Source organism: Anomalospiza imberbis, chromosome 6, assembly GCF_031753505.1.
Source record: "Anomalospiza imberbis isolate Cuckoo-Finch-1a 21T00152 chromosome 6, ASM3175350v1, whole genome shotgun sequence".
Taxonomy (NCBI): domain Eukaryota; kingdom Metazoa; phylum Chordata; class Aves; order Passeriformes; family Viduidae; genus Anomalospiza; species Anomalospiza imberbis.
The window spans coordinates 21,857,895-21,884,294 of NC_089686.1; the positions used below are offsets into that span (position 1 = coordinate 21,857,895).

Sequence of the window (26,400 nt, forward strand, 5' to 3'; positions counted from 1 at the left end):
CTGGAAAGGTGGCAAATTTCTCCTTCCTTCCTTCCTCTCCAAGCTAAGATTTGGTCACTGCTCAGGTACTAGAGCCTTGTCCTCACTGTCTCTCTTCTCTACAGTATGCCATCTTCTCATGTGCCACCTTTGTAATAGCATCAGTATGGATGCTATTGAAATGAAATGAATGAAAGGATGAAATGAAAACTATCAACAAAGACATTTTCAAGGAAACACCACTTTTAGTTCTGTTGCTCTCCCAGGAAGAGGTGAATAAGGAAGAACCTGTCCAGTCTCCTGCAGTACTAACAGCACAGTCAGAAGCAGCAGCAGGAGTTATGTTGCCCTTGAAGTCAGTCATAGCAGTTTGGTCATGCTCTGCTGGGCTCTGGGCTCTTTACCAGAGTTTCTCAGAGCACTCTGCAGCCACTGATAAAGTGAGACCACATCTGCTCTGAACCTGTTTGCCAGGGTTCTGATGGAAAGAGGGCAACTTGCATAGTCCCAATAGATAGGTGCAGATCCTCAAAAGTATTTAAGCACCTAGAAAGTAGTTAGAAATTAAAATACTATGGGCCCTGAGGTCCTAATGAGGATGTAGTTATATTGGTATTCAGTGTTTTTGCTGATATAGCTGATGGTGCTCAGTAAAGTTCTGCTCAAAAAAGAGCCATTCTGCTGACATAAGCTGCCTGCACACAAGGAGGGCTTCACTGCTACAACTCTGCTGCTACAGCGATATCATACGCATTTACATGTAAATTAGGGCTTTGTTTATACTGCACAGATGCAGCCTTTCACTTCATCCTGGATGGGGAGGTGGGGCGGGGACAGTAATGGTCTCACTACTCTCATTTTATGTACTAAGAAAGCAAGGCACAAACAAAATGAACTCACTAGTTCACCCAACACGGGTGTCAAAAAAGGCAGAGATCCTGATCATAGTTTACAACCATGGGACTGTTTTACTGCAGAGAGGGGGAGACAAGTGAGTCATCACTTGGCTCACAGAAGCCTCACCATTTTGTGAGGTCAAATTCCCAATGTGTTTGTGTTTGAGTTTGAGATGGAGGCATTAGGAATGAATGCACCGGGGAGCCCTGAACACTGGGCATGGAGGCCTGTTTAGATGCACCATCAGAAACTAACCTGAAAACCTAAAGTTTCTATTATCTGCTCCTCCACTTATCAACCTGAGTGGAAACAGGCATGAGTAACAAAGAATGTCCATGGAGGATGGACATGAAAGCTGAAGCAGCACGGGTGATTAACTACACACCACAGGAACCAAATACAAGATCAGAAGCTACAGGGGTTACCTTGCTTCCAACTGTTGCTCCAAGTAAATACGCACTGACTGCACCTCCATTCTGCCAGTGCTCCTGTATCTTGACATCAGACCCTGTCAGGCCACATTTCCATTTACAAAAGGCAACATAAGCCAAGAATGATGAAATAACTGATCACATTTCAGCCATTAATTCCCAAACATGCCACTCCAGTCCCAAACGCTGCTGTACTAAACTATGTATCTGACATCAATATCAGGTGAATTGCATGGTAGGACCAAATTAATGATTTTTTTTCTGGCAAGGTTAACTTGTATCAGCTTCTCTCTGTGGCAAGTACAAGGTTCCCGGATATACAGCCTTTGTCGGCCCAATAGTGTCAGTAAGCAACCTAAAAAGACACAAAACCACAGAGTTCTGGGATGATGGCATAAACAAAGATCAAAAATTCAGGCTCCAGAAAAAGCAGGTGGTGTCATGAGTTAGTGTCACATGAAAAGGGGAGATTTCCTCAACCCTTAGTGTTTATTTGTCTGTCAACACCCCAGGGAAGCCAAGATCCTTGTGCCTGACCAGTCTGTCAGAGTCCTGTTAATGGAGACCCTTCGCTGAGCAGTCCTGCTGGATTGTAGGGTGGCTCCACTGACTTAGCCAGGGACACACACACCAACAGCATAAGGGAGACCGCCCAGTGGGTCTTTCTCTTTATTTGAGTACAATACCCACTGCTGGCAACTTCCAGTGCCCGCAAAGGACTCTCACAGTTTATGGAATAACACTTTATAAATATAAAACTGACAGGCTAAAGTTTGATGAGTGCTGGTGATAGTATCTGACTTGCAAAAACGTATTCAAAGCAATACACAGACAAGCTCTAATCCCCAATAAAATATTCAGCATGCATAGAGTTCGATTCTTACCCAATAAGTGTCTTCACAGGGGAGAAGACAGGTTCAGCCTATCAACTGATAGTTATGATGGAGTCTTCCCTAACTTTTCCCTCATTCTCCACTTACTTCTATACTATTTCTCTACATTTAGGTGGAGCTTTGGTGACTGCAGTCATACAATACCTTTGTTACGGATTGGTGTAAAATTCTCTCACTTCATTTTTAAACATACAGTCAAAAATACAGAGCACATGCCCAATGAGAGGTGGTTGTACCTTGGGGGTGGGTAACTTTGGAGTGGAGGTGTGTGTTAATGTTACAATTAGGCTATAATGAACCAAGTTCACCCAAGGAGAATGATTTCACCACAGCTGTTGGCTCAGCAGTAGGACATCTCCTGTCTCCCTCAGCTGACAGGTTTTATGCAGTTTCTCAGCTGCAAAGTGCTGTCGAGTTCCCCTCCCTGCAAGGATTTCAAAAGAGCCCAAATGAGGTGTCTCCACTCCACCCTCTGCTCCATCCCCCTTAGCAGGTGCTGTGGTTGCAGACTGTGGGTGTGGGGAATCATCGTGGAATAGGTTTTGAGCACACCAACCACATTCCATCTGGGGAGCAGCAACTGTGTTTTACTCTATAATTTCCATACTGTTATAACCTCTATTAGGCTGTGAATATAACCTCTCAGTTTCCTCTGATATTACCCACAGTCATCTTTCCACAGCTTGGTGAAATGCAGTGAAAGTGGATGGATGTTACTGCTGGTCTTAAGTTTGCTGTAAGATACAGTCTAGTTCCATTGCAGAGAAACAGCCATCTCCATTTCAAAACACTGCACAAGTCACTGTCCAAAGGAGGGCCAAATATCCAGAAAATTGAACTGATGAGGGTGGGATGGGAACAGCTATGACAGTTCTAAGTACTCTTTTGTACAGACTCATGGGGACAGGGAACATAAGTAAAAGCAGGTAAAGCACAGGAGGCTCCAAACAAAGCTAGGACAATCTTGGTAGTCAGCCCCGACTAAAGCCTAGAGAAAAACAGCTCTTTGGAATGGTCTGAAAAAAGGTCTGGTGGTGCATGCTCCCTTCCTCCCCACCTCTGGATGCACTACAATGTAAGAAATGCTTATCGGGCCTCAGCCTTGATGAACAGCACCTGGGCTCAGCTCCTCTTGAGCTTATCAGAAACACTGTCTGCTCCCAGGAGCTCATGCTGTCTAATCAGCTCCTGCTTTTCAACAAGCAGCCTTGGAAACTTACTTTTCTTGCCTGAATAACAACCCAAGTGTATGTTTTCTTTGAAAGCTTGATAGCAAAAACAACTGAAATTACAGGCAGGATTGAAAATTACTATGGCTAAAGCCAACTCTCTTGTGACCCTACAATGTGCAGTCCTAAGTGAGACCCTTTGAGCTCTCCAGGACTGCAGTGGGCTGTGACCAGCAATCTTGCTCTGACTGGGATCTCTCTCAGAGCTCACAAACTTTCAAGTCTGCTGCCCAATTGTTCCTTCCGGAACTTGCCCTTCTTCCATCTCCAAAGTTCACAACTCACCTCTCTGATCCATGCCCTACGTTCAGGGCTCCCTGGTGCATTCATTCCTAATGCCTCCATCTCAAACTCAAACATGAACACATCAGGAATTTGACCTCAAATAATGATGAGGCTTCTATGAGGCAAGTAATGACTCATTTGTCCCTCCCGCTACAGCAAAAAACAGTCCCATGGTTGTAAACTATGATCAGGATAGGATCTCTGCCTTTTTTGACACCCATGTTGGGTGATATTGTTCAGTTGGCAATGTAAGGCAGTTTGCTCTGCCGGTTCACTGGAATAGTATCCTTGAGACTTAAAATGTAATTTAAAACTGGAATTTGCTCTTTAGATTTCTTCTGGCTTCCCTATTTTGTAACTGCCTAGTCCAGAGGCACAAGCTGCAGCCACCTGTGTACACACGTGTCTTGTGCACTGCACAGAGCCATATCAGAGTTGCCTGCAGGCGTGATTCCAGGAGCTCTGTGGGATTTGTTTGGTGCTGCCTGTGGCAGTAGCTGTGCCCTGGGATGGCATCCCTATGCTGTGACTTGTCTCCATGGATATCCTGGACTCTTCTGTCACTGCAGCTCCAGTGTGAGCATGGCCTCCCTGCACTGTGCTGGAAGGGACCAGATGCCCCTAAAACACCAAGCTATGCTGGCCCCATGCTCAGGGCAGGGTGAGGTCCCTCTGTGCAGGGGAGCACTGCAGCTGCTGTGTAAGACTGTACAGTCCTGCATGAACTAACCAGTTGGTCCTTTAATGCCATTTACACTTCCTAAACCAAAACTGAAACCAACTCATTCTAAGAGTTCATGTTAGTTGGGTTCAAGGACAGATGAAGTGACCAGTCTCTAGGTACCTATATGTGAAAAGGGTTTGTGCTTTAATAGAGAACACAGCAGTGAGATTCTGTGCCTGGCAGGTGAAGCAGCTTATCCTCTCTAGGAGTAAAACATTAGCAGGTGAAACTCATCCCTGTGCAGGTGGGCAGGCAGGGAGTGGAGAGTGCTGCCCTACATATGCCTTGTGAGTGTAGACTGATGGACAATCTGCACCCCATAGGCAAAAACTAGTCAGTATAATTCAATCTGTTTTGTTCAAAGGGAGTGGAGGCAGGAGGAAAATGCTTATAGCCAACTGTGGCAACAGGGGGAAAAATACTTCAGGAAGTCTACAGTATGTGGTCCCCTAATACACTTCTCTTTCTTGTTCATTTTTTTTCCACTATATTTATTAGTTTCCTAATAGATTACTTGAACTCTGCAAAAGCCCTCCCCTGCTCATCCAGAAATAAATCACCTGTGCCTCTTCCCCACCAGTGCTCTTCACTGCACCCACACCGAAGCCAGTCCACTTGCACAAGTTCTCAAGTGCTAAGCAGGGGTGTTTGCTGCTATGATCCCAAGGTCCTTCCTAGTAACACCAGTCTCCTCCATGGTCCCAGCCTGCAAGACAAGAGATGGGACATGGCCCAGCCCATCTTAGCTGGTGGCCCTCTCTCACTGCACATCAAAACCGGGCAAAGAAAGCTTACTGCTGAGGCAAGTGCATACCTGCTTCAGGGGTAGTCCAGATATGGGAGTGGCCACAGACAGCAGAAGGAACAAGGTCAAACAGCCACCCTGCACTTGTTACTGCTGAGGCTGTGTTTGTACCCTCATTACAAAAAGCCCTCTTTGTCCTCCAAAGGGGACATGGAGACATGAAGCAGACTGGACACGCACTGCTGCCTACAAATAGGCTGAAACCAAGCTGTGAAGCTTTCCTGTCTTCCTGAGGGAAGAAAAATGACCGTCTTTCACAGAAGCTAATTCACTTGTTAGGTACTGCATACCAATTTTGCAATATGATCCATGACAAAGGCTCCAAGATGTGACTATAATACATAAAAATAACTATCAACAGTAGCAAATCAGAGAGAAAAGGATGAGACTGTTCTCTCAAATCCATATGCTTGAACCTCATAACTCTTCATTTTGTTTTTCCCCTGTTGCTGAGTGCAAAGAAACACCACAGTCCTTCCCTCTAAATTACACTGGGGAAATCAAAAGTCATACTCTTCCATCTTTTCAGTGTGATTAGCTGCGTCAGGCTGTTTACTTTGTGCCAATTAACACTCCTGCAGTTCGGGAACCGCTCCCTACTCCCTCACCAGGACACAAACAGGTGTTTAACAGTGCACAAGTGCAGACACTTTGTGGTTCCCTTCTGGCTGTGTCTGCCCGATGCTTGGTCACTCAAACTGCACTGAGGTTGGTAACATGCACTCCCGAACTAAATACATTTATTTAGTTTACCTGGTCTTTGAACGAAGCACATCTTTTCAAACCCGTTTGTACACAAACCTAGTACGGTTTTTAAACAGAGCCGTGGGCAGAACGAACAGCCGGGCAGCTCCAGCTGCCGGGAGCGATACAGCTCAGCAGGGCGGCCAGGCTCACGCCAGTCTTCAGCCCCAGAAGGGTAAATGCTACCGGAATTAAGCTCTGCCCAGGCTGGTCTGCAGGCTGCCCTGCGAGGGCCTTCGGCGTCCCGGCGGACTCCAGCCAGGACGCATCTGTCCCGAGCTGTGGCGAAGGCGTCCCTCGGCCTCGCCCTGTGATTGGCCAGCTATTCCCCTTCCCTTCGCGCCCCGTGCCATCCCTGCCAAGTGATTGGACACTGCTCAGCCCCTGTCTCCGCCCCCAAGGCGTTTCCCTTCGCGATTGGGGGAGCCCCTGCCTTCCCCTTGCTCCCCGCCCACCCGGGTGCCGCGCGGGCTCTCATTGGGCCGCGGCCGCCCGCCTCGCGCGCGCGTCGGCGCGTCCGGGCGGGGCCCGTCCCCTGGCGTGACGCCCGCGCCGGCGATTGGGGGAGCGCGGGCCGCGCTTCCGGTGCGGCGCGGCCCGGCCGGGCGGGGGCGGCGGAGCGGGCGCGGCGGGGCCGGCGCGATGGAGCGGCCCGAGCGGCCCCGCGCCAACGGCTGCGGCGGCGCCCACGGCGCGCTCCGCAACGGCTTCGTGCGCCGCCCGCCCGGCACTCAGGTGTGCGCGGGGGAAGGGGGGAGCTGGGGCGGGCGGGGGGCGCGGCGGCGGGGCCCCGGAAGACACCGAGGTGTGGCTGTGAGGGGTGTCGGCAGAACCCAGTGGTTTGTGTCGTCGGCTCTCGCATGGGGAGGGAGGGCAGCGCCCGAGGGGTGCTCCCTCACCGCACTGGTGGCGGCGTGGGAAGCGACTGTCCCTCGAGTCACGGCTGTAACTTTGCTGCAAGGCTTTTACTGGTGCCAGAGCTTTGAACTTAACCTCGCTGTAGCACAGCAGGTCTGTGCTTTAGAAGAAAAGGTTTTAGCAGTTCTTCGCCACTGTGTCGTTGTTACAGGTGCGACACGCGGGGCTGTGGGTACGAGTAGCCTTGAGCAGGCACTTCCCTCTGGAGCAGAGTTGGAGCTTGATGCAGCGCTTCCCATCTGGCTGTATTAACACCCTGGCATGCAAGCGTGTGTTGTGCTTGCAGACTCCAGTTGTTTCTTTGCAAAACATTCAAGCTTTGTTATAGTGTAAAAACCTTAATGGTTGTCATGAAGTTAGCCTCAGCAGAAGGCAATAGGTTGTGTTTCCTTGAACGCCTCAAGCTGCTTGAGAAAAGCCTTCCTGTGTCCTCATCTCTCCTGCTGCTTCTGTTTTTCAGTCCTCTGCTCTCCCTTCTGTTTTTTCCGTGTAGGCTTGTGCACTCACTGTGTGAACTGGATTGAGGGTAAAATGAAACTTATTTTTCCCCGAGTTCTTTAACTGAGGATACTTATTGTATTTCTTTGACTGCATAGATGCTCACAGTCTTGCTCTGGCCCTTGGGAGATACAGCACAATACTGGAAGTGAACAAATGGAGGGAGGTTCAGTACCTTCATTTGGCAGCAGTGTCAGCTTGTACTGGTTTGGGGAGCCATAGCCTTGGTAGTCTTGCCTTGCAAACACCAAGCACTGCTGGCTATAAAGCCTTACATGTAAATCTTTGTAATAAGACAAAGTGTGGTGCTGGAGAGTGTTCTTCTGTGAGAGTTTTGCCCCACCCTGTGCTTTCTAAAGAAGGATGTCTGAATACAATTGTATTCTTCTACTTCAGAAGAACAGAAAGTGGGGTAGGGAAGCATTGTCCTCTAGGGCTTTGTTTACATGTGTATCTGGAAAATGTGGGCGATGTAGCACGTGAATTGGAAAAACCATAGATGTCAAACTGAGGAAACTTTAAAAACCTTGCTGGTTTATGAGATGTTCTGTTCACTTAGTAGCTTGCACATGATACTATGTTTTGATATACTATGATATCAAAACTGATATGTTTTGGAGACCTGAAGCATTTGAGATAACTATTTCTAAAGTGGGTTACGGTTCACTGGAGAAGTGGTCATGAGAAATCTTACCAAAAATGCAAAGTGTAGCAGCAGTGTGAAATATAAGAGTATAGGAAAGCTTGATGTCTTTCTGGCAGCTGCTTGCTGGTCAAACATTTATAATTAGGAGTATTAAATTTTTTTCCATAATTTTATGTGGGTTAACTTTATGCTAACTTTCAAAGTGAGGGTCTGAATGTTAGAACTGGACTGGAAGAAGCAGTTATTTAGGGGAACTAATTATGTCCAGTTTTCTCAAATAGCATCCGTGGTGGTAAGCTGCCAAAAGATGTCTTTGCTGATATATTACAGATTTGGCTACTTGATTGGTATTTTGCCTTTTCAGTTTTGTTTTTTGTACCTTTCTGCAGAAGAAGGGAAACATGTGAATGCTCACTTTGTCTTGAATATATTTGCTGAGTATGTATATACTACATACTTACCACATATAGCACTTGAGAATCTGCAGCTGTAACCAAGTACCAAAAAGGAGGCAGCTTGCACAAAAGAATGTGATTGTTACTTAATAGGAAAAATAACAAACAGAAAAGTAAGGATGAGAAAAAGAACTTTTCAAGAAGGCTTTTCACAGGTTTTGTGTGAGAAATAAGAGGTAAAATGAGATCTGAATTGATGGGAAGAGGAGAGGAAAACCATCAGTTTAAAGAAATGTTGCAGCCATTGACCATTTACTTGGAAAACCATGGCGTTTCTGAGGGGAGAGTTTAGAGACAGGGTAGTGCTTTACCATGTCCCCCAGTAGGGCTTGATAGTACAGGAAAACTTTACCCACTTTTAACTATGTGAAAAAAGAGTCCTCTTCTACCTAGGACATTTCTGCTCAGATTATCTTTATAAGTTTGGGGTTTTTTTAATTCTTGATTTGTTTGTTTATGTTGTTTTGGGGGTTTTTATCCTAAAAAATAAAGCTTAAATTCAAATGTTTCCTTATGATACTCCTTCTACGAAGGGTGGTATTTGACATATAGAGTGGGTTCTTTACTGTTACTCCAGCATGCCCAGAAGAGGGTAAAATTGTTTGCTTAGTTTTCAAAGTGGTTGTATTTGTCTCCTTCTGAACTGCTAAACCTCTTTGGCAAGAGGAGAGGGGAAACTTGCTGCCTACTAAAACTGTGCAGTAACAGACTCTGGCTACCTTGGAGATTAATGAAATATCATCAGTGACTGGGAAAGTGACCATTTGAAGCTAGGGTTCGAGCATTAGTAAAAACATTCTGCTGAAATACTGAGATAAATAACAGCTCTTAGCTTGCCTGAGATATCTTGTGTTCAAATTGCTGGGCTCCTGCTTGAAGTTAATCTATTTAGAGATTGTTGCATTCACTGAATTTCAGTCTCATTATGAATAGCTTAATTAAAAGAGGTTGAAGAACCATATAGAAATTAAAAATTGTGGAATGTTGAAGAAAAGTCACTTTTTTCTGACTGTATACAGTTAAGGGTGTTAATGGTCAGAAAGAATAGTAATTTATGGATGGACTTAAAACTGATTTAGAACTGGTGTAATACTGCAGTATGTAAGATAAAAGCCTGACATCTCAAAGGGTATTGTCGTGATGTGAGGAGTTGAACATAGATAGGAGAAAGAGAGCAACTGTTAGTAAAAGAGATGTGAAGTTACCTCTTCAAGTTGTGCACGATTCTGCTTTTTATGCCCTTCTGCTGTTTTGGGGAGAGTGTTGAGTTCAATATAAAAATGGTGTTTAGGAGCTATCAAGACACTTGTGGGAATAATAAATGGGGGAAAAGTGCTTTTTCTTTCTGCAATGCAATTTTAAACTGGAGTGTATTTCTCCATTGGAATGTTTTGCAAATGACTAATGGTTTTCCAATGCTGCATCTGAAAAGATTTTTCTTGCTTAGAATAGGGAGATGGTACATCTTTAATGGGAGAAGATGCCCTTATTTTCCAAGATAATTTATTTGAATCCACCTATTATTGTAAACAAATTCTTAGTAATGTGATTTTTTTTTTACTCCTTAATTGAGCTTTTCACATTAGAATGGTTCTGTTGTGCTTCTAGAAGTCAAAGAAAAAGTAATCTCAACCTAAAAAAATTAAATTGGAATATAGGTTTTAGATATCAAGTTCCTAATTTCTGTTGTGTGCAGTATCTCCAAGTCATTTAGATAGGAGCTGGAATTATATAAAAAAAATTTAATTTCCCTGATGTTTTTAGAAGGTTTTCAAACACCATCCTATAGCAACTTCCAGATAACATACATGCCTTTGTAAACAACATCTTGTACTGCTTCCTCAGGAAGACAAGGAATAGTTTGGTTGAGAAAAGTGGGAGGACTGTGGGATTTGCATTCCTTTAACACTGTTACAAGTCCTGAATTCTAACAGCTATTAAAATGGGCAGCATAGATATTTATTTCCTAGAAGTTTTGGTGTGGATATACAGAAAACAGTTTGTGTAGTCTTGTGATTGTGCTTGCTCTTCTTAAATAGCACAAACTGCTTATAGGTTCATCTTGTGGGATTGCTACAGGATGCAGGGGAACAATAGCTTCATCCTGATTTCTAAGATACTTTTGCTGGAATTCAGGTTAGTGTAGTTTCTTTCAGAGAGCACACTTAAGATGACTGCAGCAGATACTGCAAGTTCTTGCTACAAGTGATTTAGTGGTAGCAGTGACGTGAATCATGTTTCAGGTGAAAGTTAGGATAAGATAAATGTAATAAATAACTACCCTATCCACTGGTGTAAAAAGGAATTGGAGTACAGAATTGTGAGGTTTTTTTCACATCTGTGTGCAAATTTAAAATTCAAGTATTTCTGACAGGAAAAAAAAAGATCCTGAGAATCTAAATCTCATTAACTTCTTCTTGAAGAAGTGGTTGTTCCCTTTACTCAGTTTGGGAGACTGCATCTTGCAAATGGTGTCCACTTTTGAGCTTCTCAGAAAGATGGTGACATAACCACATCAATCTGTGAATCCAGTGGAGGGTCCCCAAGAAATGAAAAGGCTGTGAGGGCTGGGTTTGCTCAACGTTAGAAAGAGAGAAGGCTTAACTAGCTGGCTGGAGGATATAGAGAAAATGGGGCCAGGCTCTTGGAAGCATGTGACCATAGTAGGAGAGGCAACACATGTAATTTGGAGGAATGGGAAATTGTGATTGCACATAAGGAAAATAACTTTTCCCAGAAGGGTAGTAAAGTACTGGAAGAAGTTGCCCAAAGAGGTTGTGGAATCTCCATCCATGAAGGAGTTGAGGACGGTTGGACATGGCCTTGACAGCCCGTTGTAATTAGCCCTGCTTTGAGCTGGGGCTCGGAGACAATGGAGGTGCCTTCCAGCCTTAGTTATTCCATGGTTACAGAGGTGAACTCATGGACTGCAGGAGAGTCTGTCCAGGTTTAGACATTAGCATTTAATCCCCGAACCCCTGTAAAGATGCGCGCCTTAGGGCTTATAGCAGGTACTCTGAGGCTTACATCAGACCTGAGGAAAGAAATTACTGCTTTCTGACTCTCTTGCTTGGTTTTATGATTGACTGTATTTATTGTGTCAGTAATATAAAACTGAAGTGAGAAGAAAGTTGTGTGATCTAGAAAAGACTGCAACCTTTTTCAGATACTTTAATTGACAAAACTCCTCTATTTTTGAAAAAGTGTACCTGTGCACAATGATCTTTTTCTACTACCAAGTTCAGTTATAAAAGACTGTAAGCCTTTGTGGAAGTAACAGCTACTCGACATTTTCCCTGGCTAAATGAATATTTGAGATCATGTTAAATTAGTAGGTGTAATGCCAGTATTGTGCTTGTTGAGAATTTGTGTTTCTGTGCTGGAATGAAAACAAATGCCCATGATAGCTGCTGATATTATGAGCTTCTCTTAGAAGCTCATAATTTCTCTTGAATATATGCTACTGAGAAATTAGTTTGGGTGAAGTGTTAAAATCTATGGATTGTATTTGGACTGCCTTTTCAAATTTATCTGGTGGTAAGCCTTAAATGCTCTCAAGAATGTTATAGATGTATACAAGTTAATTTATTTTTACTGCATTCGCTTGAGTGATATGTTGTATTTTTCTGTCTTAATTGTACAACAAAACCAGTGTTTTTTTCTAAATTTCATATGTTCAGTTTGTTGGGGGGACAAAGCTTTGTCTAAGTTATCTTTTGACTTCAATTTTGCTAGGCAGAGCATAAAGCATTGGCCCATCTTCAGTGAGGTTTCCAGTTTTTGTTTTGCCATCATAAAGAAATGAATCCTAGAAAAAGAACTGATTTTAATTCAAAAGTATAGTTTTGAATAATATTTATAGTTGAGCAAGGGTTGGAAAGTTTAGGAAGTAATGGGGTTTAATGTCTATAAAAATGAGAGCACATTCTAAAATATGCTTTCAGAGGTATCTGAGAGCCTGGAGATTGACTTTTTGGGGAAGCACTGCAGACTTGTTCTGTCTTTGGAAATCTTTATTGTAAATTATATTTGGTATTCTATGTGCCTGAAATCTACTGAACATAATAAATAAAGTTACATGTAAGGTTTAAGGTAATTTAAGGTAAAGAATTTAAAAATTCTTTTAAATTAAAATTTTAAAAATTAAAATATTTTCTTAAATTAAAACATTTAAGAAAAAGAGTATATTCTCAGTAGAATTCAAATTGTCACCTATATGTAGTAAGCAAAAAACCCCAAGTTTAATTACATCCTTTTCTTGCTAAGGGCGGGACAGGGGAGAACCCAAACCCAAACAACTTTTAAATGTTACGAAGATTCACACTGTTTTTGTAGATGTGGTAAGTGCATCTAATTTGACAAAGACTGTCAAATTTGTTGTGACTAATTGTAAATAAAAATATTTGATAATACCTGTCAAAAGAACAAATCTTTAATTAGAAATATACTCTTAAAGTCTGTTTTATAAAACACGTTTATCTCCTGTGGGGTTGTTTTAAAGCTTAAAATGTGATCCAAACCAGTTAATTCTAACTTTGGCAGTAAACACTTTGTCTTTTTACCCATGCAGCAGTCTGAGATTTGAAGTCTAAGCAAAGCAGTGCAAGGAAAAGGGCTAGAGGTGACAGTAAAATTACCACAGGGTATCTAACATTTTAGAGCAGCTGCCTTCATGGAATTCTCACTGCTGTGATTTCTGTAGTGCTGATTTCCTCAATCCTTTGTGATGAATGTGGCTACTTTTGCATACGGAGGCACACTTTGGATGTGGTCTTTCACAGTGTGTTTCTAAAAATAGAAGCAATAAACCTGTTAATAAAATTTCTGCAGCATGTGTGGTATGTGGCAGTGAGAAGCTACTAAATTTTAATAAGAATTTAGCAAAGTTGTGTTCCAGCATAAATAATCTTTTTTATGTGTTTATATAAAGTCTGCCAGGTTCATCTGAATTTGTTCTTCCTGTCAGCATGAAATAAAATGGCCTCTTTAATACAGACTGCTGGATCTTTCCTGGGGTAGCAGCACTAAGCAGTTACCACGTACTGCTCTCAAACTTGTGCAGCATGAATTGCACTTGCAGCATCTTCTCTCCCTAAAGTACATGCCTGCCATGCAAGGTGTGTACCCAGAGTCCTGTGGTAAATCCTGTGTGTTGTCTGCAGTAGCATCTGCAAGTGTTCCTGTGTTTGCACATTGCTTTTGTCTTCTCACTCACAAAGGATATAGAGAGCGTCCAAAGCAGGGCTACAGAGGTGGTGAAAGGATCTAGAAGGAAAGCTTTATGAAGAGTTACTGAGGTCACTTGGTCTGTTCAGCCTGGAGAAGAGGAGGCTGAGGGCATACCTTTTTGCAGTTACAGCATCCTCACCAGGGGAAGAGGAAGGGCAGGCACTGATCTCTTCATTCTAGTGACAGGACCCAAGGGAAGGGCATGAAGCTGTTCTGAGACAGGTTTAGGTGGGATATTAGGAAAATGTTCTTCACCTGTTGGGTGATCAGGCACTGGAGCAGTGACCCTGGGAAGTGGTCACAGCACCAAGCCTGACAGAGTTCAAGAAGCTCTTGGACAACTCCCTCACATAGGTGGTGTGACTCTTGGAGTTGTGCTGTGCAGGGCCAGGAGTTGGACTCAATAGTCCCTTGTGGGTCCAACTCAGTACATTCTGTGATTATCATCAGCCTCTCATGTGTTCTGCTTAGACCGGTGTAGTCCTTTCTAGCAGCAGCTGTGTGATGATGCTGCTGCTGCTCAGTAACTGCTGCAACACTGTTTCGTGTTTGTTTCGCCAAGAGTTTGGCCCAACACAGGCATTACCTGTGGCTGGTTCTTTGCTGCCTTTTGTAACCAGCTGAGTTGTGCTCTCTGATTCTCCTGCAGCTGAGTTCCTTAATGTGATGGTGCTATTGTGCATACATGTAATCTGCACAGTGCAGGAAAGAGAATTGTAGGTGAGCACACATGTACTTTTTTTGATCCCTGTGTTTAAGTGAACTCTGTTCTTCGTACTTGCATATGCCTTATATTCTACTTCAAAGGTCATGGCTCACTTTATGATCATAAGGCTTGTTGAAATCATAAAAGTCATAATCTTCCATGCCTTTTTTCTCCTCCCGATAAAAGGAAATTAGACACGGAACTGTAGCCACCTTCTTTCTTGGTCTCTGGAACTGAAATTGCTGTTCTTTTGCAGCAGCTTTGGAGCTTGCAGCATGTAAGCCTTCATTTGAAGGCTTATGTGTGGATTTATAAGGCATTCTTAGAAAAACAAATAGGCTTGTATTTAATGTGTACAAATGTCTCTTATGTAGTGAAATTCTAGAGTTTTTTTAACAGTCATATGCTTCATGAAGAGTTTGTAGAATTGCATTCAGTCTTTAATTTTTTTTGATTCAGCTAGGATAACACAAGCTTCTCAGCTGATGTCACAGGTGACACGCAAATTTAAGGATGTATTAGCGCACTGATGGAGGAAAACTGAGAGGTGAAATTGATTTGAGTATGGGTTGAATCAATACAGGTATTCCTAAAAAGCCTTTTTTAGTGAAATGTTGGGATTGACCATAATGAGTAGTTTTTTTAGTTTTAGCATTTGTTACAAGCACAGGCGCCTCCAAAGACCTGGAAAAATTGGTATGTTTTTATTGTGATTAAGTTTGCATATAGATTGGGGTGTCTTAGTTGTTTTTTCTTTTTTCAGTAACTTTTTGGTGCTTGGTAACCTCAGATCCATTATCTTAGGATGTAGCCTTTCATCTCTTCCAGATGAACTTTCAGTTACCTGGGAAAGACATTAGAAGCTTTGATGGGATCTCTAGCTCTTCAGTACTAGGTAATTTGTGAAGTAGTCACTACCAGTGTTGTGTCTGCTTATCCAGAAATCAGCTGCTGGTACAGTAGGCAGGCACAGGTGGCAGGCATGTAGTGTGCCTGCTCTTGAACAGCTGCTCTTCACAGCCTGATCTGACAATGTGAGGATGCAAACTTCAACTTGTAATTCCCCAAGCTGTGAAACTGTGGTGGTTGGAGCTTCGGTCCATGATCTTTCTGGTATCTGGATGCAACAAAATTCTATAGTTTTGTGTACAGGAGCCATAATGATACAGTTAAGCAATTCTGAGAGTAATAGAGATGAGGTAGGTGGCTTTCATGGTTTTTCCTTTGCAGTGTTGGCTCACTGTGATTGTCAAGGTGCTGCTGCCCCTCCTCTCTCTCCAAAAGCTGCTGCCTCTTGTTTGCTGAGCTCTATTGAATGACTTTGTGGAGCAGTGCTGTAAGGACTATTAAGGTCTAATGAATAACCTTCTGTAAATGATTATATTTCCAACACGGATCAGTTTGGTGTTGAAGGGATGCTATGCTGATAATCAGATGTAGTTGCTTTAGTAGTGCTAGCTGGAGGCTGGTGCAGATGGCTTGTAATGGGAGTGAGTGGGGCAGGGACAGTTTCTTTGGCTGGTGTTGTTCATGAAGAGAACGGTGTGTGAACCTTTGGCCTGCATTAAAGCCTTAAATTGCCAGCACTTGAGCTGCAGTGTGGTAAGTGTTCCTACACTTGTGCCAAAGCCATAGTAATTTTCTACCTTAAGCCACTGCTGTATGCAGTGTCTTTTTGCTATAATACTTCAGTATTAAACCTGGCCTCAAAGCACTGCACGCTAGTTACCTGCATCTGTCTTTAAGTGCTGCTGCTAAAAAAGAAGTTCTACTCTGTCTTTGCTATTTTGTTTCCATATATAGACCTATTCTTAAGACTATTCAATAGTCCACAACTATTGTGACCAGATGAAGGATGTGCTTTGCTTAAAACTGTGTCAGAGGAAGGGAAGAGGTAGAAATGGCTATCAGGAGGAAAGGTGCTGTTGTGGTTTATACGTGGTGACTGCATAGCTATAGCCTAATTGTATTGCTAAGAGCAGCCCCTTGCTTCTGAAAAATTGCTTTCACTATATTAATGCAGACATAATGAAATACAAACTTGCTCCAGCAGATATCACTTTCCAAATAATTCAGTGTCTGATGATGCCAGCAAGTATGTGTGCCTTATTGATTCATCAACTGTTGTAGAGTTTAGTATGATTCTACATCACTTTCCCATATGATAATATGAGTGATATAGGTGAATAGCTGGTTTTATTCTGTCTGCTGGCCCACACCCCTCAGGAATTACTTGCCATTGTCTTTTTTTGATGAATTTAGGTTCAATCTCTTTCCTAGGTGTTGAGGTTTCTTTGATTAGTACATTTTAAGAAATCTATTTCTTATTTTTATATATATTTGATGCTACACAAATGTCTTATAGAGTGTTCTTTCATATGTAGCTATTATTGTGCAGCCATTCTATAACTTAGCCATGCAGATATCCATTTGCATCTAATGGCTAGATTTCTGTGTCTTCATTCATTAACTTATGAGATCTGATCTTTAACTTAACCATTTGAAAAAGTAGTCTAGTTAAACCTAAAATTATATTTTCCCCCAGTGTTAATATTGGGTGAGCATTTGCCTTGTAGCTGTGAAGGTTTTCTGTAATAGTTGCAAATATTGCATACTCTAGTACTTGAGATAGACCTGCTGTGTGCACTAGGCAGCTAGTAAATCTCCTACCTTCAGATGACATGTAACTAGCAAGATGACTTTTACCATGGATTTCATGCAGAAAGCCATGCTTTGTTCTGTATGCTGACATATATGCCGTGTTGAGACTCTATATACAATGACTTTTTTGTCTGTGGTGTCATGTCCGCCTCATGGATGAGTACAGTGTTTATGTCAGCATCTTTAGGCTAACAGCTACAGAGACACGTGGATTGTGATTGTTTTGTTACACTAATATAGGCTTCCAAGTCTGAGGATGTATTGTTTAGATCAATAAAACTATTACTTTCTGTTTTGTTTTTCTCTGTAGCAATCCTGGGACGCATTGCTGTTCTGTTACTTGTACCCTCTTGGTGAAGGCACATTTTTCATTTTGGTTTGCCTAGATGTAAGCAATGCTCTGTATGTAGCTTTGCAAACTAAACAGTTTTAATTGGATGTTAGATTAAACTGCCCTAGATTGGTAACTGTGACTTGGGTTATATCAGCAATTTGGCAACTTCATGTATGGAGGCTGGCAGTGTTTATCAGTAATGACTGAACTTACCTGGAAGCAGTTTTTGCTGAGTGATGGGGGATGCAGAGCCTGCAACTGACCACAGGGCTGGAGGCCCCTTTGAAATGTCTATCTGCCTTTTTTTCAAATAATACTTGAAATAATAATTTTTTCAAATAATACTTCTTTAACTTTTTACTGTAGATAAATCATATTGTGCACAATGGAGGACTATACAAAAGGCCTTTCAATGAAGCTTTTGAAGAAACACCAATGCTGGTTGCTGTGCTGACCTATGTAGGCTATGGTGTTCTCACTCTCTTTGGGTATCTGCGAGATTTCATGCGGCAGTGGAAGATTGAGAAGTGTCAAAATGCAACAGAAAGAGAAGAACAGAAGGTAACCACTGGGAAATAATGTTCTGTGGGAAATGATGTGGCTGAGGCTTGAGTGTTTCTTTGGGGAAAAGTGGTGTTCAAAATTTTCTGCTGTTTTCCTTGTTTTCTGGATCCCCCAATTACTATACAAGTAGTGCTGTGTCCTAAAAAAATGATATTTCTTTTGAGTTATTTTTCCTCAGAGTAATTTTCTCATCTGTCTCAGTGCAAAGCTGCATCAACAGTTACATCAAGGTACTGAAAGATCCCCCAGCTGCAGAAACAAGAGTTTGAGGAAGAGAGACTGCATATTCCAGCATCAGTGCTTAAAGAAAGGCTCCTGGTTTTAGTTTCACACCAATGGGAGGCTTTCTGATGCTGATCTGGTGGCTGAGTTTTGATTTAGAAATGTTATAAATTCCCTTTATCTGAAGCAGTTGTAAAGAGAAGCTTGTGGGTCAGATCCAGAGCACAGGCTATATAACTTTAAGTTCTTTTGGAGTCTAGAACACAAGCAGGTTAGCTGGTGAGTAATTTGAGGTGCTGACTTGTGGTTCACTGATATAGATTAGAAAGAATTAATTCATGTTATGACCTACTCACAAGAGCTTCTGTTACCAGGTGAAAGGTCTTGCCTGCTGCAGCAGTTAGACTGAAATGGATAATTCTGATTTGCAGTACTTGTAAATTATTTTTAGAGATCTTTATTCCCCACAGGAGTTAATTGTTTTTAGGAAGCTACCGTTGAAACATGAAGTTGACAAGGTATTTTATTTTCTTGCTAACTCTTAATGTGACCCCTTTTAGAAGAGTGTGACTACCAGTGAGCTGTCTCCAAACTTCTTACTCTTGCTGATTTGGGCTCTCTCAAGCTGTTTTTCTCAACCACTTTGGAGAGCCAATGTGGCTTATAAAATGTTCAGGGAGTTCCTTTTCCAGTTGCTGGTTTCCAGTTCTCTGTGCAGCCACACAAGCAGTTGGCTAGCAGAAAATAGTGGGGGGCAGAAAGGACATCTCTTTGAGGCAAACAAATAATCAAGGGTGTCAGGGAGGAACTAAAAAAGGGAAGGCTCCTTTGGAGCCTTTTTTTGGAGACAGCACTGGAGTAAAGTGCATGTCTTTTTACAGTAGATTAGCTTAGGACCAGTATCTAAAATTACCTCACAGTAGCTTCTTTCTGTGAATATTGTGAGGTAGAATTAAGCAGATTCATAGTAGGGCACTAAATTCCAAAACAGAAGCATTCTTACAGGAGTTTAATGAGTAAAAGGCATTTCATATTGGTTGAAAGTACAGGAGTTAAAATTTACACTATTGCCAAAACTGACTTCTGGAATATGAAAGTAAAGATCTTGGATCAGTTAAAATATCTGATTAAAAACTGCTGGTTAAATCTCAACTTGAAGCTTGATGTGTTCATTAATGCCTTTTGAGCTACTTTGGTTTATGACACTTGAGAACGTGACACCCTTATATTTTTCTGTACATAAAGCAGAAGTTGATACAGTAGAGAACAGTCAAAACAGTTGCAGAAAACTACCAAGACATTAAAATAAAAGTTTAAATTTTGGTATGTATTCATGGTGTTGAGGATTATAAAGGAGTAACTGCAGTGTCGGTGCAGTGACTCTATACTGTAATTGTTACATTTCTGTTGCAGGGTTGTTGTGTAAGGCTTGTTCTGTCAGTGTGTAAAAACTGCTTACAGCAGCCCTTTTCTGTGGGAGCAGTCCTTGCTCTTACATGAGTGAGTGAAAAAAGGGGGCAGTAGGTCTAATTCAATAACACATTATTGATATTAGGCTGTCAGTAAAGATTGCCACAGAGGACCTTCAAGCACAGAGGTTGTTAGCAACAGGTTATCCTAGTCCTAAAAGAAATGTAGCCTTGAATTTTTTTATAAATTAACTCAGCATTGCATCTTACCCTGAAAGACATCTGCTTAACAAGTATGCCTTCTGGAGAGCTGAATTGAAACTCTTTCGGTTTCTGTGCTGGCTTCCATGAGGAGGTGCACATATTTTGGTTTTGTTTTGTGCATAGGATGTGTGGATGGAGCTAATAAGAAGTGCCAGTGAATATTGCGTAAGAATGAAAAATAGGAAATCCTGTTTAAAGAAGTTTTGGTGTTGGAGAAATCTCAGCCTAGTGTACTTCCCCAAATCATGTCTCTAGCACTTGGATTGTAATAGCTGCTTCTGATATCAGACAAACAGAAAAGTAATCATGTGAGATCTAGTACATACGGTACTTATCCTCACCCTTTGCTGCTTTAAGCTTTGTTTGCTTGCAAATGAATTGATGAGAGCATGTTGCAGCATGTCTAGTGTGGGAGCCAGGGGTTATTTTGGTGCAGCAGGTAGAGGGGGAGGTGTGTGCTCAATTACCTGCTTTGAAATTATTTTCTCCAGTATTTGAGTCTCTCTGCTGGATGACAGCCCAGTCACCTTTTGGTAATGGAGTGCAGGTACTAGTGTGTAGAAAAGGCTCAAAACTCACCTTTTAATTTTAATTAATATGTGCAAATCAGAGAACCCCTGTGATTACACTGGGGTACTTTCTGGCAGATTTTTGCAAATCTTTCCTATGTGCAGATGGTAACATTTTTTATTATTGAAATTCTCAAGAGTCAACTAGGTTATTATGATTTTCTTAAGTATCAAGCAAAAGGATTAGTCTTACCTTTTTGAAATAATTCGTAATTGCATAGGTGAAAAATGACAAAATTATGTAGTGTGAGGAAGTATTTTGTAAAGGGCTGAATGAACCAGTTCTGAAAATCACAGAATTGAAGTATGTGGATTTTCTGTGGTGTGTTTCTGAAGGTGTTTACATTTGAAAGTATAACATAAACTTAGGTCCAAAATAGTATGCAAAACAAACACAAGTAAAAGACTCAGTTTTTCTATGTTATGGAGGGCAGTTTATTTCAGTAGAGCAAGTTCTTCCTTAAATTGTCACTTAATAGTATAATCTTATTCTGCATCATTACTAGAAAACTGCAAGTGACCAAACAAATTTAAAGAGCAGAGCAGAATTTTGAACAGGTTTAAATTACAACTGTCTCTGATGGCAGGTAAATTCCTTGGAAATTATTAGAGCCATGCATTGATATGAATGGTTCCAAGAAAACCTAGTATTCACTCACTGTTGAAACACAAAAGGGTGAAAAGGGGCAGACTTTGCTAGTACTGATTTCCAGGAAATAGTTTAATAGGTTTTGCCTTTGTTTAAAATATATCCAGCTAAGCTTTTCCTGGAAACCAGTGTTGTGTAGCACATCCTCTTTGAAGCATTACTGGTCTGTTTTAGGCATGGGTAAATGGCAAGATTACAATTCTCAATTACCCTGGAATCAATTTATGCATACCCAATTTAATGTGCTGTCTGGTCATAAAATATAGTTGAATTTGCAAAATGCTTCTGGGATTTTACAGGCAGGATGAAAATCACTTTTACCTTTCCTCTAGTCTGATTTGCCTGTTGATTACCTTAGATGTTTTATGTTTGGGAGTGACTCTGAATGGGGCTGGTAACTCTCTAATATACTGCTTCATGCTCTGTAGCTTGCCCATCTAGAACGTGTTTCTAGCATGTGAGGTTTTCAAACACATGTTCACAGGAGTCCAGCTGTAGGAATATTTCAGGGGCAGCAAACTGGAGTTGTTTGTTCGATGTTGTCTTAGCATCTGTGTAGTTCATCAGGGGCCTCCTGATGATACAAAGGCTACCCACAGTTATTGCTCCACTTTCTTGACTCACGTAACAGCGAGATGAAACTAGTCTTTCTGCTTCCTTTTAGAAGCCTGGAATTTGTTGAAATTGTCTGCTGGATTTCTGTTCAGAGTCAGTTATGTGTTATCAGAGAGCACATTATGCAAATTACAGATAAGCCCTGCTGGTGCTCATGGCACCATTTGTTAGCTTAGGTGCAATGCTGTGAAAACTTGGCTCTAAAAGTAGCGTAATCACTGCATTTGCATGTCCCTGTGCCCTGAGCTAAAGGCTACAGAGCTCTCATTATGACCTTCACTTGTTGCAATATTAATTTAGAGTATGATGAAATAATGGATTCCCAAATCACTTATGCTAAGGTGTTGCACCCCAAGGGAGAATTTATTCTTCCCTTGACTGGCTGTGCTTTTCATTGAAATTGCTATGCTGTTTAGGTTTCTAGGAGACCACTAGTACTTTCTTCATCAGATGTCCCCTTAATACGGGATGTGTTATAGGCTGATATTGACAGGAACAGAGCTGTTTAGGATGTTTTTAGCTCCATAATTGAAAGAACTTGCTGCTTTTTCTCCTTCTTTTGGGTACAGTGTTGCAGTTGTTTGACTGTTTACTCAGAAGATTGCTCAAAGAAGCAATCCCTAGAATATTTTTCCTCTGAATGAAACTGTTTAATTTCAGATATTCTTAGGGACCCTTACAGCTAGGAAGAGTGTTGGATCTGAAATAAGATGAGAACTTGATGGAAAAATAACAAGATCTGAAGGCAGTTTAAAGGCGATAGTGGTTGCTTCCAGCTCTAGGACACTGTTGCAGCACAGCACTGTGGCTGCATGTGTCAAAAATTTGAAATCACGTAATATGCTAAGTTGGAAGGCACCCACAAGGACATTGAAGTCCAGCTCTTAGACTTGCACAGGACATCCCAAAGAGTCATACCTTGTGCCTGAGAGGGTTTCTAAACTTCTCCATCTCTGTCTGGCTTGGTGCTGTGACCACTTCCCCTTGGGAGCCTCTTCCAGTTCTCTCTGGGTGAAAAGTTTGGATTCATAGAGTTCATCCCTCCCTTCCTCTCCAGGTGTTTATTTTTTATGGTTCAAAGATTGAAAACATTAAATTAGCATGCGTAATTCAAGTGGTCTTTTTGTTGTACTATCTACTCTTCATTTGGAATGCCGCACTGTAGAAGGATGGAGGAGGTAAACAAACAAACAAAACAACCCCCAAACCAACCAGCAGACCATATGCTCCTATATGCCAGCTCCAAAAGAGGGCTTTGAAACTCCAAAAGTAAGTATCAGTTTATAAAGGCACAACATCCTTACCCTTTGTTTTTTACATTCTCAGATGTGTGGGTTGTGAGAACCCCTCAGTAGGGTTAGGATCACTGAGGAAATAGAAAATTTGTTTTTGCATTATGCCAAAATAACACTTCCTGCTTGCCCTATTTTTTATGAGACCTATCTGAGGATGGTTTGTTGGAGGGAGCAGTACATTTATAGATAACGACGGAGTTGACAGTGTGCTGATACCTACATTTAAAGCCCTTTACTACAATCCTACAACTTGATACTCCAAAACCTAAAGCTAGTGTCCCATATTAAATCTTAATTCCCTTACCCATAATTTATTCCTTGAATTCTTGTTGACTTTTAAAACATATTTTTTTCTCTATCATAATCCAGTAGGTTCGGAGAACTTCTCTTCCTCACAGTAACTTTAAACTTAGTTCTAATGCTGGCTTTTAAGATCATGCTTGTGTTACATATACTGGTGGTGCTAAACTGTTGTGAATGATTGTCCTTATGTCACCAGTTGAGCTTGTTACTGTTCTGGCTTTGTCAGCTTGGGTTTCAAAAGAAAACTCATCTGATGAGTAATCTGAAGTGGGATTGGGCTGTATCAACCCAGGCATACCTGCTTGAGTAGGTATAATGACTCATTTCCAGCCTCCCCCTACTAGCCAAGGACCTTGGCTAAAATACCAGTTGTTTCTTGGCTCACATAGCTGATGTGCTTGGATAACTGTTGCAAAGCTGAACTCTTGTGTGTAGATGGTTAAGAGGAGTTGAAAATACCTAGAAGCATCTCAGTAGATTATAATTAGATTTAACACATCGCTCAACTATTGATCTTCTAATGTGCCAGGGTTTCTTTTTGGTCTCACTTCCCCCACTCCTCTACAAGTAACACAGCAGAAGGTTTGAAACAATTGTATGTAATTATTTGATTTTATGTCATGAGCTGGGACAGGAACATGGAAGAAACAATTGCCCTTCTGTGCATCTTAGGACCTAGAAATTTTATTCCCACTGCCTGTCTTTGAGAAAGGACACACTTATGATTCTCTGAAAGAGTGATTGCTAGCTAAGTTTGGGTTGTTTTTCCGTAGTTGAAATGATGGAAATTAATACCTTTGTGCCTTTTTGACACAGGCAGATCAGAAGTGGGTTTAGGTGCAGCTGTATCTGCTTAGAAGTTGACACTTTTAGGCTTGGTCTTTCTGTGCAGCTGCTGGTAGGAGGATGCAAAGGTGTGGACCTAAATGTTCCTTTACTCCAAACTGCAAGGACAAGGTTGTTAAATCATTAAAATAGGAAGGTAATTAAATAAGTACTCCTCCTGCAGGCAAGCATTGTAAGTAAGGGCTTGTAAGTGCCTGTGTTTTTATTAAAAATCTGTCATAAATGCTCCCAGATTTGCTTCCATGGTACAAATGTCTGACATTATAGTACTTGGTGAGATACTCTGCCTTTCTTATACTGTCACCAAAAATAAAATTCCCATCACAGTGTTTGCATTTTTCTTCTGAAAAACAGGAAGAAATGTTCGGGTGGCTCATACCTTTGTAAGAAATTCTGCTTTTTCCTTCTGTAGATGATTAAAAAGGTGGTGATTTTTTTCCCTGCAACAGAAGCAAATGAATTATGCATTCTTATCTCCACTAAATGTCAAACTTTCTTTAATTAAATAGTAAAAAGGAAATCTTGTGACTTTGGGGCAAGAAAAAAAATGTTCTTGAGTGCTCAGATGTCCTTGCTGCCACAGTTAGTTTGACATTCTTGTGTTATCCATTCAAGGCAGTCACTTACTTTTCCTGGAAAACATTGAAAGGGAAGCTAAAATTCAGGAAAGGCTCATTCATAAAAATCATGTGGGACTTCAGTGTTGATAAGCTTTGCAGAAGAGCGGTACCATAATGCAGCTTATTAGCTTCTATTGAAAACAAAAAATTGTAGAAGGTTCTAATGGTAATGTGTAAAGTAATGCTAGGGGTGCTATATTAAATGCATTCCTTATGCACAGAATAAAATATGGTAGAGCACCTTAGTTTTCAAAGTCTTTGTGTATTCAGTACAGCAATGTTTGGTGCCAAAAAGCCATTGCATGTTCCCTTGCTCTGCTTAACTCAAAGTCTGACTATACCTCTCCTGCAAAGCTTATATGCCCACGATTTAATGAAGGGGATTATTTTATCTTTTGTGGTTTTTTGAGTTTTTTCATTACACCAGAATGACAGAAAAGAATTATTCCTGCTACTCTTATTTTACTGTCACATATATTTTCCTTTTACTTGGAGTGCTTTTGATGTGTTTCAGGACTTTGTCCCATTGTACCAGGACTTTGAAAATTTCTACAACAGAAACCTCTACATGCGCATTCGGGACAGCTGGAACCGTCCAATCTGCAGTGTGCCAGGGGCCAAAGTGGACATGATGGAGCGAGTTTCCCATGACTATAACTGGACATTCACGTGAGTCAAAATTGAAGAAAACACTTGCAAGACCTGTCTTGAAATATAGGGTCTCTAAGAGCAAGTTGCAGGCTGTGAGGTTAAAAGACCAGTGAATTATGAGCTTTATTATGAAAGTTAGAGCTTTCTAGCAGCTTAAATCAATTAATTTTGCTCTTTGGAAATGCATTTAGCTACCAAGGTGATGATTTGTATATAATCTTCTGTCTGCTTTACTGTATTAAGATTTCCTGGGCATACACCTGTAATAAAATTAATACCTTTGTGCATGATGACAAGTGCTTGGTGTGGATACATTGGATTGCACTGCTGTTTGTGATTTAGTCTTGATTTAGAAGAAGTTCTGCCACTTGAAGTAAATGCTTCTGTCTGAACTGAATTTAACATGATTGTTTTGTGTCAGAACTGAAGTAGTCTGTAGAAACAAAATGAGAAATACAATAAAGCATTTTACAAATTGGAAATGACATATCACAGGTTTGATGTGAAGAGGTTTGCAGCACAGTACTTGGTGAAACTAGTTATGTCTCTTCTTGGCTTTCAAGGGCAAAAGAATTAAAATTGATTTTTTTCTGCTAAACTGCTTCCTTATTCTCCTTGTCACGTATTGTTAGCACAGAAGTGCCAGATGTGTTTCCTTTCTGTGGTTAGAGGATATCCCGCTTGAGGTGCTGCCAAGTTAATTGATCTAGAGATGTTATTTTGTAATTGAAAGAAAAGTTGTATGTTTCTGGGATGGAGGGAGAAACATGTCAAAGCAACAGATGGTTTGAGAAGCCTCAAGCGGTTTCATATTTGATAGCAGATTCACCTGTAAATGTAAACTCTTCTGGGAATTAATTTGAGATCGTAAGAGAGAGAATCTTTTAAAAAGATTGTTGCAGTTTGATGATGAGAGGCAGTACTGAAATAATTTAATGGTTGGCTCTATGGAGTTTTAA

General features: G+C 41.3%; 1 protein-coding gene across 3 annotated transcripts in view; it reads left to right on the forward strand.

Moving 5' to 3' along the window:
* The first annotated feature begins 6,565 nt into the window (after nt 1–6,565).
* Nucleotides 6,566–26,400, forward strand: part of SPTLC2 (serine palmitoyltransferase long chain base subunit 2) — a 79,799-nt gene continuing 59,964 nt past the window's right edge. For 2 of the 3 annotated variants that reach the window (XR_010999895.1, XM_068192734.1), the window contains exons 1-3: nt 6,566–6,722; nt 17,801–17,995; nt 25,305–25,459. Coding sequence is in view for 2 of the 3 variants with exons in the window: in XM_068192734.1 (XP_068048835.1) it covers nt 6,630–6,722; nt 17,801–17,995; nt 25,305–25,459 (443 nt within the window). In the remaining variant the exon portion in view is untranslated. The other variant, XM_068192735.1, reaches the window with a different exon arrangement.